Source organism: Xenopus laevis, chromosome 2L (assembly GCF_017654675.1).
Source record: "Xenopus laevis strain J_2021 chromosome 2L, Xenopus_laevis_v10.1, whole genome shotgun sequence".
NCBI classification, from domain to species: domain Eukaryota; kingdom Metazoa; phylum Chordata; class Amphibia; order Anura; family Pipidae; genus Xenopus; species Xenopus laevis.
In genome coordinates this window covers 78,936,823-78,954,893 of record NC_054373.1, presented here as the reverse complement: position 1 = coordinate 78,954,893, position 18,071 = coordinate 78,936,823, and the positions used below count along the sequence as shown (strand labels likewise).

The window sequence follows — 18,071 nt, the reverse complement described above, 5'->3', positions numbered from 1 at the left end:
ATATAATATTATGGTGGCTATTACCCAGGGGTTCAGTGACTTGCACATTTGCTATAAGTTCTGGCTCATTTGAGATCACTAGATCCAAATAGTTTATAAATTTGTTCCCATTAACTGATCTGGCAGTTCTGTTGCTCCAGTCAATATCTGGGTAATTAAAACCTTATCATTACTTTGCCCAAACTAGCAGCCTTTTGCTTAAACAACACAAAAATAATTCTTGCAAATTTTCAAAGATGATTGCCTGCACTATTTTGACACAGTTTATTGGCCAATTTCTGTATGCAACTTTATGTACTAGCTAATGGGAGAGTCCAATGCAACTCCTGATGCAGGAGATCTAGTATCCAACCCTACATCACATTGTGGTGTTGTGGGAAATAGAAATCTTGTCTTTTGTTGTTGCTAAAAGTTATTATAGGAAGAACAGACTTGTTGACGTGCATGTCAACAAATGGGTTGTGCACCTTAAACTTAATTTTAGTATTATGTAGAGCTGGATATTCTGAGACAATCTTTGTTTAGCAGCTCTACAGTTTGAAATTTGACCAGGTATCTGGTTGTTATGGTGCAAGTTACCCTAGCAACCAGGCAGTAGTTTAAATAAGAGACTGTAATTTGAATAGGAGAGGTGCTCAATAGAACAATGAACAATAAAAAGTAGCAATAACTATATGATTGTTGCTTCACAAAGCAATAGTTTTTGGCTGCTGGGGTTAGTGACCCCATTTTGAAAGCAGAAAAGAGTCAGAAGAAAATAGCAAATCATTTAAAAACTATAATAAATAAAAACTAAAGACCAGTTGTAAAGCTGATAAAAATCGTCCATTCAATAACATACTAAAAGTTAACTTAAAGGAGAAGGAAAGGGTTGCAACATTTGGCGATGCCAAATGTTAGGCACCCCAAATGAATGTATTGACATACCTGAAACCCCAGGCCAGTGCTCCTATCAGCAGTGAGCACCACAGAGCGATCCACTTCGGTCTTCTTCTTTCTTCAAATTTCCTGGGGCAAACGCATTTGCAGTTGAACGAAATAGCCAACTTTTTAAAGTTCGGCTATTGGTTCTACTGCACATGCCCAGCCACTCAAAGAAGGAGGAGGACAATCGCTCCATGGTGCTCACTGGTATAACCCCGGGCCAGTGCAGTTTTCTGCTGAAAGGAGCACCGGCCCGGGTATTCGGGTAAGTAAATACATTCACTTGCGGGTGCCTAACATTTGGCACCCCAAGTGCTGCAAGTCTTTCCTTTTCCTCTAAAGGTGAACCACACCTTTAATAAACTAGTAGAGGCCACACCTATGTGCCACCCCCCCACCTCACATGGATAGAGTGTTGGCTAGAAAGCAGAAAGGACACCAAGCAAGTACAATATGTACAGTTAACTAGCATTGTGTAGACATAAAATAAACAGTGACCAGTTCATGGTTTATACAAACAACATTTTATTCTGGAAACAAAAATTTTAAAAAAAATAATAGAGAAGTGAATTATGGAAAGCACATATTAATAAACAAGCAATTAAAAATGCATAGCTTTTTTTTTTCTTTATCAGTTTTGTTTATGGGAGGGAACATGTACCTCAGGGTCTACACAATTTTGTTCCAAGAACTATATATATATATATATATATATATATATATATATATATATATATATATATATATATATATATATATATATATATATATATATATATATATATATATATATACACTCGAAAACCTGCTTGAAGCTGGCACACAACATATAAAGGTTAAGCGTGCCTGGGTGCAAAATGCAAACAATAAGATAACTTTCCGAAAGGCATGCACTCACAGGTCTTATCAAAGGTGAAAAAATGGTGTTTATTCAGCAAAAATCTGCTAACGTTTCGGCTAGCCTTTTAGCCTAAAGGCTAGAGGACTAGCTGAAACTTTAGCACATTTTTGCTGAATAAACAGCATTTTTTCACCTTTGATAAGACTTGTGAGTGCATGCCTTATTTGGGACAGATATATATATATATATATATATATATATATATATATATATACACACACACACACACACACAGAAGGAATGGCTTAAAAGAAGGCATTTTGTACATCACAATCTGAAGCACAACAGCTCACTACTGTCACACAAACAGCACACACATCTGCAACTACACAGCTACTGATCCACATTATTCAGACCACACTGTACTGGCAACCAGATCACCAGCACTCTAGAGTATCATTAAAATCATAAAAATTCTGAAATAATCGGGTTACCATAATTCTTAGAGATATTATTTTGTTTTCATTCATTGTAAAAAGTGCCATTGTAGAGGTGAGGGAGACCAGTCCCGGTTAACTAATTGTTCTGCTTACAAACAGAACTTAGACTGATCAACATATGTGTGATTCAAAATACTGTTGGTCGGATTTACAAACAAAAGTCCAGTCCAAGTCCAAGTCCAGTAGCGATCAGCACTGAGGTTTGAACAGTCTACTATCAGATCTTTGTTTCCATTTCCCTACCTTGGAATAAATTATTAAAAACTACACTAGTGCAATTTAGCACCTACATATATGGAGCACATACCCTACAGGACCCCTGCAAAGTTGCACATTACAGAGAAGGAATACTACTCAAATGATCAAAACATTGTTCTAAGTCAGCTAGGAGGTTGTGTATAAAATCGATAATAGTTTTCAAACCACAATGTCTTTAAAAAGTAGAAACGTTTGAAGTATTTATCAATACAGCTCCATTGTTTTATAAATGGATGTAGCAGTTGAGTTAATAGCAAGGTATAGTCCAATTATAACCTTAAGAGTCATACAGGGTATTATGTTGCTCATGTTAAATCACAGGCAGCAAATAGCCCAGAAATACCCAACTATAGTAAAGCATTGTAATCACAAATATGCCAGTGAAATCATGTGCTCAATGCTGCATTTTATAGTGGTTTACTAAGGAAAGCTTTCACAGGCTACAAAACACCAGTTGCTCTGTTGTCCTAAGGCTATTGACACCACTCCAAATAGAGGTATGGGACCTGTAATCCAGAATGCTAATTCTGTCATTTGGATCTCCATACCTTAGGTCTACTAAAAAGTCATTTAAAAATTAAACAACCCCAACATACTGGTTTTGTTTCTAATAAGGATTGTGTCTTAGTTTGGATGAAGTGCAAGGTACTGTTTTATAATTACAGAGGAAAACAAGTATTAGAATAATTATTTCATTAAAATGGAGTCTATGGGAGATGGCTTTTCTGTAATTTTTCTGTAAGATTTCTGGACAACAGGTTTTTCTGGATAACGGATTCCTTATCTGTACTACTAATTCTTGTGCCTACTATCACTGATATGAATGGAAACTGACAGACAGTTTTTCAGGGATTATGTCTGGTCTGTATTTGCTGGCTGAACTATGCTGGTGGAGACATGCTATCTGTCCTATTAGCTTCATATTTTGTTATACTGAAACATAAACATTGCTAATATAAATATATATATAGCTCGGTCACTTAGTATAGTTCCTGAAAACTTGTTTTTAACCTCAATAGCACCAGCATAATTGGCAGTTTCATAGTTCAAAAATACAAGCACTTGTACACAGACTTCCCAGGCATTTAACGGCAATACCCAAATTAAGGGCAATGGCAAAAAATGCATTTTAACATGCATGTGATTTTACAGGTAGGCAGCAAAACCCAACAAAATATACTTACACTGAGTGTCAGTATGATTATCATTTTGAAGGTTGCTTTCCCATGTTTTGCGGTCTGCAACAAATCACGGATGTGGCATGTGCCATTGCCCACTTCATATGTTTCTTTGTAGAGATAGATGAGACATATTCTGTTCTAACTGAAACAGAGCCTTTACCTTCAAAGAGGGCTCTTTTTTTATATGTCACTGGCAGAAATGTAAAAACAAATAAAACATCAGAAGGCAACCTATTGAGTATGTAAATTTATAGACAAGTGAACTGTTTTATATTCTATGACAAGTAGTTTAGGTTCTTTCTGTGCCAGATGTACATATTAGGATCATGTTTTATATAATTGCTTCCAGAGTTGAGTTTAAACTCCAACATAAACAGAATCTATTCATAAACATACGATGATTAGCCCTTTTTGAAGGCTAAAGTACTATAAGAAAAATATTTAGTATAAGTTGCAGTTTTGTTGTATAGATGCCTTTTTCGGCATTTAGTGTTTGTCTAAGAGGATTTAGCTCTTTCAGAAGCCCACTGGTTATTTTTGGAAAAGCAAACATTATATAAAAGGATTTCAGCCATTGTGCTGTACAAACAGTGATCAAGAGGTATTAGCTGTGAAGTAGGTTTGACTTTTAGCTCCTAGAAACTCACCAGCCTTCACTTGAACTCTACCCCTTTATCAATACAGGTATTATGTTACTTGTTATTTAGAATAATTGGGACCTGGGGTTTTACGGATAAGGGGTGTTTCCATAATTTGGATAACCATACCTTAAGTCTACTAAAAAAATGATTTAAATATGTATTAATCCCATATTGATCCCAACAATATTGCTTTACCTCCAATAAGGATTAATTATTTCTTGTTGAGATCAAGTATGAGGTACTGTTTTATTAGATACTGACACCAGAAAATAACCTTTTTTATATCCATAACATTATCTTTGAATGTTATTTATAATTTTGCCATAAAAGTATTTGCCTGATGATTTTACATTACCTTTCTTACTGCAATGTTCCTGTATGAGGGGGATGCCATGTTTGTGCAGAAGGAGGCTTTTACCATTAGAAAATCTAACTGACAGACTGAGATGGGACAGTCAGGTTGGCAAAACAATCAGATTTATGAACCTTAAGTAATAATTACTTACAAAACAGAACTATCAGCAAAAAACGATCAACGTGACCTACAGGTAACTTTTAATTCAGATTAATATTTTGAAAAGAAAATTTTTAGTGTCAGCATCACTTTAATACAGAGAAAAAGGAACTGATTTTTAGAAATTGTAATTATTTTATTAAAATGGAGTCTATGGGAAATGGCCTTCTTGTAATTTGGAGCTTTTTGGATAACGGGTTTCCAGACAACAGATCCCATACCTGTACCATGTTTTTTCTTGCTTGAGCTAAAAAACAACTTCAATCCATTTTGATGTAGATAATTATAGACATGTGACAAATCTAAATACTCATAACCCAAGGCTGAAAATGGTCCAAAGGATTATATATTCTAAGTCTAAATTATCAAATTATCTAGATATTGCTCTACATGCAGAAAGGTATTTCAGGAACTTGCTTTACCTGTACCTGTTTACAGGTCGCAATTCTTTCTAGTGACATTTTGCCTGTACTTCAATATGACAGATATTGAAATGAAAGTAAGTGCAGGCTATAAGAATTTCAGGTTTTGTACTTAGTATGTGGCAATTGGCCAAACTGAGATGTGTAATAAACTCCACTGAAAATCACCCCCTTTTTCTCAAGTGCTGAGAGCCAGCTCAGCAACGAAATGAATGCTTTATTTACCGATCTTTAGTAAATTACCAAACTGTGTTTTAATTATTTAGTTAAAACATAACAATATTAAAAAATCATGATGGATCTCCTCCACCATTTAAAATGCAGCCCTGCTGAATTCCAGTACAGTGCTATTGTTCTTGTCTTTTTATTTGATGAGCATACTGTTCCATCTACTCACTACCATTACCCAAAAAGTGATTTTCTCATCTACTTTAAACCCAAACAGCCGTGTTCATGTCAAATCCTGTGCTTGGATATTCTTGGTGCTTCTGCTCTGTCCTTATGTCCTGTGTTGATTTAGAGCATTTAGCCTCTTTTTTACAGTGTTTTTCAACTCTTCTATTGAATATTTTCATGTCAGGCTGAGATGGAAAATAAAATACACCTTTCTGTTTGCTTCCCTTTTTTGTTCGCTTGGATATATCTACCACCTGGTCTTCTGCATGGAGCCATCCAGGCTTCTCTTTCAGGAGTTTCTCTCTATCTGGCCGTACACTTCTTAAAACCTTTTTAAAGAAGTTTGCTGTAAGAGACAGTTTTTTGTAGATCTCCTGAGATTTGCTTATGCTCAGATTGCTACCACTTTCTCCCCCTTTCTTTTCTAACTCAGGCAAATCAAGCCAATTTCCCACAAGATCTGCAAAGACATTGTCACCTAAAACAAGAGGCTGCCGATTTCTGCTCTGGGACATGAGGGATGATGTCCAGTCTTGTGATTCATCTGCCAAATGCTCATGTGTGCAAAATTCTGGATCAGGAAGGGTATTTGTAACCTCCATAGGATGTTGCCTGTGAACACTTTCTGTTATGAATGCTTGTTCATTTGTGGATCCAGTGTCTACAGAAGATAAAATAGAAGAGGAGCATACAACGTCAATCTTGCTCCCTTGCAAAGATTTTACCTGGTGACCTTGTTTTGTGCCTGGCATGGAATGAGTGCAAAGAGAGCCGGCAGGAGAATAGCCTTGTTCAGAAGCCAGTATGTTGTCTAGACTTGTTCCACCTGCCATTTCATTTCCAGCTTGTTGGTTGGACCTCAGCCTGAACTTATGATTCTCTTTCACATTTTGGCAACAGTGATCTTGCACTATCCCACAGAATGTATTCTGATCCCCTGCAATCTCCAGCTGCTCTAAAGCTGACTGAACTTGGAGAAGTTTCAGTTCCTGCAGGGCCCCCATCATGGAGTTCATCTGCTCTTGCAAACCTTCTCCAACTTCTTTCATTGACACCTGCAGAGATTAAAAATAGATCAGAATGGCTAGTTACAGGGCCATATTAAAGACAAGAGAGTCAGGGAAAATACAATTAACTTTCATCTCCCCGACAATATCTCTAAATGAGCCAAATGAGGATTGAGACTGTAAAAATTTGATTATGAAAAGCAATAACTACCAAGACAAGATCTTAAATTGCACAGCAATATCTAATACTGTCAAATATTTTTATTAATTGTGATATCATATACTGACAAGACACCATCAATCAGGTTGACTTCATTACCCTAATAAGGAAATATATAACATACCGCCACACACATTTTATTTAGGGGGGACATTTTTTGTGGTTGGTTATTTTACCTCACTTGATTTCATCCTCTAAAGATAGCCCAGCATTTGCTTACTTTGCAACAAAAAACACTTTATTCAGTATTGACGTTATTGTGAAATGTGTCTTTTGACTGCTTGGTAAGCATAGCCCTTGATATATAGTCCTGCTGTGGCATCAGTTTCTCCCTTCTCTCCTTCCTTCCTGTCACTTTCCTTTCCCAAAAGAAATCAGCTATCGGGTTACCTAAAGTAGGATGAAAGTGCTCATGATCAATACACCCTGACAGCTGCCTGCAGTTTTACTACTGTAACTTGGCCAACACATTAAACGCATCTGAAACTTGTCTATGTTCTTGGCACCCCTCTGACATTGTTCATTAACACGGAAACAGACACACTATACCAAATCGATTAACTCCTTCAAGTTTCAAGTTAGAAACTAACTGGCTCATTGGTCCAACATGCCCAAAATGAAGTATGCACGCCCATTCCAATGTCTTCCCTTCATTCTATTCATTTTAACATGAGTACCTCTAAAATTAATTTGAATGTAATACAACATAGTGTTATATTGTATATTGTACTATGTTATATTTATACACACCATGCTGTTTTCATTATTTAGCATGTCCTCTGAAGTACAGGCTCAGAACTGGTGTCTCAGGCTTAATGATAACCCTCTAAATCCCATCTTTTATATGATAATATATTTATTTAAATCAATAGCTATTGAAAAGAGATCTATACTGATTCTCCAGTCACAAAAAAAGGTTAAAGTGGTGGATCACCTTTAAGTTACCTTCTAGTATGTTATAGAATGGCTAATTCTAAGCAACTTTTCAATTGGCCTTAATTTTTTCTTTTTTTACAGTTTTTGAATTATTTGCCTCCTTCTTAAAACAAATACTCTGTAAGGCTACAAATTTATTGTTATTGCTACTTTTTATTACTTGGATTCTATTCAGGACCTCGCCTATTCATATTCCAGCCTTTTATTCATATCAATGCATTGTTGCTAGGGTAAGTTGGGCCCTAGCAACTGGATTGCTGAAATGGCCAGCTGGAGAGCTGCTGAATAAAAACAACCTCAAATAATAATCAGAATATCACTCTCCACATCACAGTAAAAGTTAATTTAAAGGTGAACAACCCATTTAAAAGTCCTACCCCCAAAAAATGCTTAGACATTTGCAATAATTGTAATGGTAACCAGAGAATTTTGTTTATTGTTGTGGTTTTGATACTAAACTTCAACATTCTCCTCTCTCTCTATTTCTTGTTTAAGCAATGAGCAAGCATAATTGCATATTGCTGCTGTTGTGATGCTTGCATTATTATATGTTTTTATATGTTGTATGAGACCATGACCCCTGCTGCCTTCTTGTAATGGGATTATTACACTAAAACTAGGGCTATAAAAAGGAAGGCTGTGAAAAGAGAAAGCTTACAGAAGGATTTTCCTGCCACAGTGAGTTAAATCTTCATAGAAAACAAAGCAAAAGTAAAATAATTATGCATTCACCACTTTAGTAAAATACAAAGGTAAAAGAAAAAAAAAACAAGAGTATAATGGTCAAATAAATCAATTTCTTAAATCAACTTAAATACATAACAAGCACAAAGGAATGCAGACCTCCCTATTAAGGTAGGATATTCATTTTTAAAAGTACCAAGATACACTCGTTCTCTACAGCCCTGCCAGATGACTTTTATAAGTCTTTTTATTAAAAGGAGGACATGAAGACTTCAGACTTCCAAGCCAGAATTTCACTACAAGGTGATACATGATTTCCTTTAGTGGTCAAAGCTTTTAAGATCAGAGGAAAGACAAATTTTCATTATACTACTGCAATGAAAGTTACTTGCTCATATTTACAAAACATGGAACCTCAGCCTTTACGATACAAACAAGAAAACAGAATGATTTTGTGCCACTGCAGCTGTATGTACAAACAGCACATAGTAGACTGAGCAGGAAAGTCTCACTTTTTAACTCTTTGTAGAGAACTCTAATGCATTTAGAGAAGACACTGCACTCAAAAACACTTTTATAATTGAAGATTTTTGCCTACTCTTGGTCTCTGCTGACACCACCTCCACTACATTGCTGTTTCACTGAAGCATTGATAAAGCAACCACCTTACCTCTCCAGCAGACAATAATGCTGGGTGTCATTATCTTGTCCATCATGATTAATACAATGCCAGAGAGCTTGACCCTTTCATCCATAAGACACTGCAGGTGTTCTGCTTACCATGTTTTCCCTTATACTATTTCTGAGGTCAGGGAAAGAATTGTGTCATTGAGTAAAACATTGGACTCTGGTTATGACCTAGATCCAATCTCATGCAATTTTATTGATTCTGGCAAAAAACTGCTAACAGGGCTAACTGAGCACTGATTGGAAAATGCTAGGAATCCCAGTTTGACCTTAGAAAAATCTCCCCCTGATTTTAACTCCATGTAAAAATAAATTCATATTACCTGTCCATAGTAATACATAATAGACTAGACTGTATGCACCCAATACAAATGATGATTAAAAGAAAAGCAATGCAATATCAAGGTTTTACATGTTACAAACTTTACAGTGATATAATCTTGTTTTATTTTAAATTACTAATATCAATCAGTCTGATTGTGCAAGATATCATTTGTTCTGTGTGTTGGTCATACATTGCGAGTGTGCATAGTATACAAGAAAGACTGAACTGGTTAACCAATTTGGGCTGAGTGGCAATGAGCCATCTCCAGTATACAATCATTACAATCTCAGCATGCTCTACCCACCACCTTTCTGGCAAAGGGCAAACCAAGCAGTTGGATCTTGATTGGCTAACACACAGACCAGTAATCAGATGTCAACTGGTCACAACCCAGAAACCAAAATTTCGAAAAAATCATTTCTTTTTTATTGAACATGCTCAGGATTAATGAACATGCTACTTTATTCAATGTGGGTTAATCTTAAAACATTATTTTGGTTTGTTAATTTATCAAACATTCTAAGCTCTTTTTGGGAGGGTCCCCTTCACCTCTTGTTTTGGGTATTGGTTGGTGTTTTTAGTATGTAATCTGTATGTTCAATATATACAGTGCTGTAGTATATGTTGCCACTTTGTAAATATGTGTCAGTAATAATAATAATAATAATAATTGAGGATTGTGCTCATGATTATTTGGAATTTAGGGTGAGAATTAAGAATAAATATATATATATATATATATATATATATATATATATATATATATATATATATATATATATATATATATATATATATAGTATGTGTACAGACAGTGTACAAAAATCAGTGCATTTGTGCTTTTTTTTTTTTTTTGCACTTTGCAAATCACTTTTACCTGTTGTAGAATAGCTGCAAGTCTCTGAGATCTGAGCATGGCTACCCCCAAAATACAATGAAGCCTGCTTTATGCAGTGTTTTATTTGTGAGGGGCAAAAGGCATGTAGGTGTCCTGCCCATTACCCATCCCCTAATTTGTGCATCATTTAGACACAAAAGTAAGAGAGCAGCAGAAGACACAGGCTGTAACAGGGGCCCTGTTCTTACCACCTGCCCTATGCCTAACCTGCACTCCCTGGCAGAGCAAAATGCAGACGACAGTTAGTGATTGCTGACTAAGGGGCACATGACCCTTAGGGCGACTGCAGAGTGTTATATGTATCAAAGAAGAGTTCACTGATGCTATTCACAAATGATACTTGCGTTCATAGCAACTTGTGCTGATTGTCAATACACCCCCCCCCCAGTCTGCTCTCATAAATTGCAGTTATTTTGTGCCTGGACCCAATGGAACCATACAATTACTGGCACATTTTAGTTATTCTGCCATTCTTGGGAGAGGAAAAACACACAATACTTCTCTTCAACCATCAACTAATAAACAGGAATTCAAATTACATCACTGTGAGAACTGCGGTGGTAGCCGGATGTAACCGACAGGCCAGATGTCTTCAACTATCCTCTGTGTAAAAGAAACAGCACGAATGAACTAGTTGAACCAAGTCTGAGAGAGGAAGGATACAGGAAAGGCCAGATGTCTGCTAAAATGAAATCACTACAACAAATTGCCATCCGCAATATTGGCTTTAGTTGCACCAACAAACCATGCAGAATGTTTATTTTTATCCATAGTTTAAAAGCTCAGAGTCCTTGAACCAGCCTTTGGTGCATTCAGAGCCACCATCAGGGTAAAAAGCTGGGACGGCAGGAGAGGGCAATAATGCAGCAGGGATTCCTCAGGCCTTCCAGCTCCTGGTAGACAGGTTAGACAGTGATGTGCAGGTCAGGAAAAAAACTCAACCTGCACCCGACCCAAACACGCTAAACCTTAACTCACACCTGACTCTTACCCATTGTAAGACCAACACCCAACCCATCTTCTTACTTTGTATGTGACTTCTGTGCATGCCTCTGGTTACAAGACAGGTAATCTTTTGGAGCAGAGAAGAAGTGTACTTACCCAGCCTGATCACACCCAACCCTTAAAGGGGACCCGTCACCCAAAAAAATTATTCAGAATCCTATCTTATCACATTAGTCCAGCAAAATTAACTTTAATTACACTATATAATATATTTGTATCTTGTTTTCCTTCAATCTGGGAATTCATAATTATAACAAGCAGGCAGGAGCCATTTTGTGGACACTGTTATCAAGACAAGCCTTGTATCATCTCAGAATCTTGTTTGTGCACCAGAATGGGGGACCTGATGTCCATCCCCATGTCCTGGTTACACAATTAAATGGTAAAGAGAACGGGGGAATGTGGGGAGAGCAGTGACATCTAGGAAGTGCTGAATGGAAAGTGAAAGTAATTGTCTGCCCCGCCTCTATGCCACTGGCATAGAGGAGGGGCAGACAATATTTGATTGACAGCTGAGATTTTTAAATGGGCTTACAACAGCTATGAATGCTTTAATAGAAAATAGAAATTGGATTTCATGTTTAATTTGAAAAGGACTTTTATTATACAGATTTTTGTGTCTGGGTGACAGGTCCACTTTAACCATAATGGTTGGCTAAATTTCAACATAATTTCTTGAGGATGGGAGCAAGGTGAAAGTGTACCAGAATATATATATATATATAATATATATATATATATATATATATATATATATATATATATATATATATATATATATATAATTGGTGTTTGACATCATTCAGTGGTTAGTCCTATTGGGTCAGAAGTACACCATGACCGTGAAAAGGCCCTCATTGTTCTACTCATGAGATGGAGTAGGATAAAAGTGTAAAAATATTCTATTGGGGTCCAATACACTGGAATTATTACTGGTGAATTTGGTCTTACTCTTACACTCTATACCATGGCATCCCTTATGGTAGAATATTACGGTACAGAAGGCCCACAGACACAGATGCAAGAATACAGCAATATACAGTAACTTCATATTACATATGCGTGAGCAAAGTCACTGGAAACAATTCCTTTAAAAAATCATCACTATTCACAAATACAACACTCTATGGGTGTGACCTAAACTACAGCTGGAAAGAAGATTAATCTTTTGCATGACCTGAACTCCATCAGGGACTAGAAGTGTCATTAACAAATTTACACACCATTAGGTCTTAGTTAAAAATATCCTTCCTTATCTTACATGTCATCATAAGCTAGAGTTGCTACACTTGGCCAAAAAATAAAGCAAAATAATGTGCCATAAAAGTGTGGAGTAATTAGCATCGCAGTCTTGTGATGCTATATAAAATAGATAAAAAGGTACAGAAAATTCATCAGTAATAATTGTCTCTGTAAAGTTTTCTCTGGAAGGTCTTGTAGTTTCAGAATATGGTAAAGTGATACAATGTTGTATGGCAGGTTTCTAAATAGAAAGATTACCCCTACTTCTAAGTCTAATATACACTAATCTTCTGTAGAATAGCTGACAAATCTTGGTATGCACATTCCTTCCCTGCTGTGGAGGTACATGTGTTCATAAAATATGTATTTCTTTTATTCCAGCAGTAAATATGTACCCTTGCAAAACTGGAAATAACAAAACTTGTTTTTCATTGCTGATGGACAAGAAAACCAGAGCAAAATAAAACCTCATAAAGAGAATAACTATCATGTTCTTGCTTGGTAAAGTTTAACTGTATTCAGAATGATCCAAGATATAAGTCCACGTTTCTGATCACAAGTGCAGAAGGCAAAGTGCAATTTTGGACAAAATGCACCATGCCTTTTACCCACAATCCGGCATTTCCTCCCATATTCCAGTTAAAAGTGTCTTGAGCCTCATTTACAGCACTTGGCATTAAAAATGCATCTGTGTGTGATTCAGGGAGAGACTCAGGCAGGAAATGATGTCACACCATGTTAATACTGCAGCTCCTATCCTAAACAAATAGAGAGTTTCTAGAGCTTTTTACTCGGGTATGGTAAAACATTCTACAGAATAAATATAGCATTCTAGCTTGCACTATTGCAGCTAATCTATTGGCAATAAAATGCCTCTGTAGCTTTCCTTCTCCTTTAAGACAGAAGCTTTAAGTATACTGCTGAGTCAATAGGCTCACTTGCACTTTTTTAAGAACAGAAGGTGGGATGGACACACTGGCAGGCTGCTAGGATCTGAAGGTAGGCCACAAAGGCCCAATCCTAGAACAGCAAAAATTGGGGGGCAGCATGCCACCCACTGGCCACATCAAGAGATCACAAAGAAGCAGAGCCAGCGGGAGAAGAGATTACAAAGAAGCAGTTCCAGCGGGGGAGTCAGGTTGGTACAAGGATTGAGAGCAGTGGGGGGAAGGTTTTGCCATATGAGTGCGTACGTGTGGGGGTCTTGTGCAAGTGGTGGGGGGCCTAGGGGTGCAGGCATATTGAGATCCGGCCCTGCATACTGGTATGGGGAAAGTGCAAGGAGAATCTTTGGATGCTAGTACCTTTAATGAATGGTGTTAATGCATGGATAGAATAAGCCCACATTTTGAAGTGTATATAGCCTATTTTCTTCAAATGCCAATGGAGAAGTCAGACTTATCTTTTCAGCTTAGTTGTCATTAGCAGAATGCTATTAAGTATACAGTATTTATTAAGGTACAGTATTTATGCAGCTCCCTTGTATGTTACTATAGAATGAAATAGGGTTATCTGTTCTATGGTTGCTAAGGTATATTTGTACTTTCTGCTATTTGTACTTTCTGATTAGTGCTAAAATAAATATTAATGGTTAGAGGGACAAAATCACAAAAAATCACTTATTAAAATATAAGAAGATCCCAGATTGCAGGACACAATAACTATGAAGAATGGATCCCCTTTCCCTTCACATTATAAATCTATAACTATATGAACAGCCAGAAAGCTTTTATACACATACATACAGACATAGATGTTAAAGGATAAGAGCCCTGCTGTCATGTAAAAACACAAAAGTGAAAATATGTTCTGAGATACTTATACTCTCCAGAGAGAACTTCAATCCCCCTACCTTATGTTAATCCAGCAGGACCACTCAGGCGCTATGTAACTGGAGGGCAAGTCACAACATGTTCATCATCCCACTTCCAACCCATATACTACAAAAACTAAATGTCCTTACTTACTATGACAGTGTGAATAGATTATTTTCTTGCTACAGTACTGTAGACATTTTTTCACTGCTTTTTGTTCCCTATTCAGAAGGCATGTGCTGTGGAACAGTCAGTAGATTTTAAGTCAACAGTGACATAGTTTGTATCATGACTAAAAGGAAGATTTTTAAGGGGCATGGTGAAAAGAGGACTGGATAAAATGTTTGCTTTGAATGACATAACACAGTAAAAGTTTGAAGTGCATGGCATTAAAATGGTTAAATCTCCCCTTCCTTTATAAATATCAAGTGGCATGTTTTTAGTAAGAAAAATAAAGGGAATATGAGTGGCAATAAATATCTTTTAACTCCATTGTGCTGGAGATTTTACCTCCTGTTAAGATGAATTAGAAAAACTCCTCAGCCTTAGCAGTTGTTACATTCCATCATAACAACATGGCATATTGTCAGTGTGTTTTGAATTTCTCTTACAGAGCAATACCCTTTGTAACGCACAAAACAGGTGGATATCCTCATGGAAGAGAGTCTAGACAGAAGCCATCCACAGCCCCATTTTTTAACAGCAGTGCATACCCATATATACAATATTGACAGATTATCCTTTCCACGTATGAGTTTCAAGTTATCTACACATTCATTATTAGACCCATGGTTATGGAGAACGTTGTGTGCTTGTTTCTTTACCACATCATTTCCTTTTACGATTACTCTCCCCAAACTGCCTCCCGCCAGCTATAATCTAAATCGCCAGCAGGATGTCACTTGGAGCACTTAGTTTTCCAAAGTCGCCCCGAAGTTTCCTTGTGAGGCAACTTTGGGAGACTTCGAAAAAGAAGCGCACTGATTGCCATCCTGCCAGCGATTTACATTCTAGCCGGCGGGAGCCAGTTTGAGATTAGTCGCCCGAATAAGAGGAGATTTGTCGTTGGGTGACTAATCTCCCCGAATCTGAGCGTGTGTCTCTGCCCTAAAGGTACACACTTTCATAGATCTAATTCATGCCTCTACCCACAATACTGAATGGTCGCCAGTTTTTCTGTTAGCCTCAGCCCACAGCAAAGCAACACAGATGTTGTCCTGCAGTGGAATATATAGAACCACACAACAAAGACATTAATAAGGTTTGTGGGTAAATACGCTGAAAAGACATGGTAATGCCACTAATTTTAGCTGCTAATTTTGTAGTGATTATGAAATTTCTCAAAGAAACGCATGCTTTAGTATTTCATTCTATGATATTTGCTAACATATTGTACCCGTTTGCAGAACATTTGCTTTCCTAGATGTAAATGCCCCCAAACTCTCCCATATCAAAGTCAGCAGCATCTGAAAATTATAGGAGAACTTACAAGGCTTGGCCATTGCGTCATGAGATGTGCACTAAAAAGGTGGCATAATGTGCCAGTGACGTCATGCCAAATGTACATGAATATTTTTTATGAATCATTTTTTTCATACCTATAGTTTACCGAGGAAGAGTTATTTATGTGCATGATTTACACTGAAATGCTCCTGTCTCAGGAACAGATACTGTGCCTTTATAGTTTGAACCCCTGACAGTTTCATAGTACCTGTAGTTGAAGTTGAAAAAAGACAAGACCATCAACTAATAACTTTAAGGGCAAAAAATAAAACAAAGCACATTTAAATGGTCTCCTATATCATTAGAAGGGGAAAGAATTCTTCCTTACTGCAAAAGGGCCATTAATGGAAAACAGCAGGTTTGACCTATTTATGCTCCATATCTCAGCATCCCTTCCTTTGAATCCTTTCATGCCTTGTACTTACTTTACTGTGTTTGTGATATCCCAAGGTCCCTTTAGTGCATTTCAATATCCCTGGCATGGGTAATTATTATTTTATTGCACAGTGTGTTTCTGTTTTTAGTAGAGTGTGTTATGCAATCAGTCTGGGACATAAAAGATCCAGAAGAATTTACAATGTTTTCCAAACAAACAGAAACCAAAAGATTTTAAAGTGGTGTGTCAGTGGCTACCTCAGAGCCAGAGATTTGCAGCTGTTGGTGTAACCAGGTAGGTGCAATTCAGTGCACTTTTATTATGGAATGCAGAATCAAGACAGAGTTCAAACCCAGAACTTATACTTTTGCATTCTGTATTATGTTGTGACAATATAAACTAAACATCATGCTTTGCTGCTACCAAAAATTAGACTTTTTAATTTTGATGGCAGGTTATGACTATTTCAAGATACTGTTTATAATGAAAATGGTTAAATCAATGCTGTACTGGACTAGGGTTGTCAACAAACACCAACAAATAATACACACCCCAAAGCTCCAATCAAGTGTTATTTAAGGGACTAAAACACAGTTTAACTTCAAATTCAGGATATGAACTGAAATAAAATTCAAAGTTTAATCCAAGTTCACATTCCCACTTAGCATTACTACTTACCAGTTCTTGCCTGAGCCTGCGGATATACTGATCCATTTTTTCCCCTCTGGAAGATCAGGAAGAGAAGTCCATTTGTGAGGTTCTGTGGGGACCCTAGTCCAGGGAAACCAGAGACAGCATGTGCCACACTTGTGTTAATTCAGATTCAGCTTCATTCCATCTGTGTGCAGATCTCAGCTAAACAATATAGGTGATTTCAAGCACTTGTTGTCTTGCTGATTAGGCAACTTAAGTAAATGATGGGTAGTCCTTGCAGGATGCTGCAATATTAGACTCCTCTGCTGTTTAAACACAAAGCAAAGAGTCTTTGAGAAAACTGTACGGAGCAGTTGGTATGCCGCTCTCTGAACAATCTGCCATCCCTCCAAAGCTCTGTGTGAATTGAACAGGATGAGCTGCTGTTCTCTGTAACCAATGACAGACCAGCCCTGATGAGTAGGCAGCCCCACTGTTCACTATAGAGCCCTGCTGATGAGAGCAAGTGCCCAGCAGGGGGGGGTGCTGAAGTTTGCCTTTGTTTCATCTGATACAACAGTGCTTTATAGAATTTAAAAGCCCTTCATGCAATGCAAAGGGGGAAATAAAATAAAAAAAAAAGATGAAAAAATCCATAAAGCCTCAAATTCAATACATTGAATTAAATATTTAACAATATTATGTATTGAGTTGACTTGTAAATTTTACTCCTTCCTTGCCGGCAACAGAGAAGAGGGATCCGCCAAAGTGTTTTGTAAGAGCCCAAAGGGGAATTCCCTGCACTATTGTTGTTAAGAAAATAGGGCTAAGACAGTGTGAAATTAATATGTGCTTTCATGAACGTTCTATTCAGGAGAAGGAATTGTTAACATTTTCAAGAATGTATTGTAAAGGATATCATAATAACAATGACAGCGGCCTTTCTGTAACATTTCTATGGATTAAACACAAAAGTGATATATTGGTCAATGTTTGTATGGGAATCTTAATGTTTGATGTATACACCCATTTATTGTACAGAGCTGGGGAATATGTTTATAAAT

At 37.0% G+C, this 18,071-nt stretch overlaps 1 protein-coding gene across 1 annotated transcript; it reads right to left on the bottom strand.

The window, feature by feature from the left end:
* Positions 1-5,453: 5,453 nt before the first annotated feature.
* Positions 5,454-17,450, bottom strand: inka2.L (inka box actin regulator 2 L homeolog). Its single transcript, XM_018246611.2, has 2 exons — positions 17,053-17,450; positions 5,454-6,732 (listed from the first exon to the last, which is right to left on the bottom strand). Exons 1-2 carry the CDS (start codon positions 17,086-17,088, stop codon positions 5,713-5,715), a joined length of 1,056 nt encoding a protein of 351 aa, XP_018102100.1. The 5' UTR covers positions 17,089-17,450; the 3' UTR covers positions 5,454-5,712.
* Positions 17,451-18,071: the final 621 nt, after the last annotated feature.

What these genes read in the sequence shown, in the direction of transcription:
- inka2.L (XM_018246611.2), bottom strand. Translation starts at nt 17,088, where the DNA reads ATGGATCAGTATATCCGCAGGCTCAGGCAAGAACTG. An exon ending in GCAGGCTCAGGCAAGAACTG is followed by an intron (nt 6,733 to 17,052) that starts GTAAGTAGTAAT and finishes TAATCTCTGCAG; the next exon opens with GTGTCAATGAAAGAAGTTGG.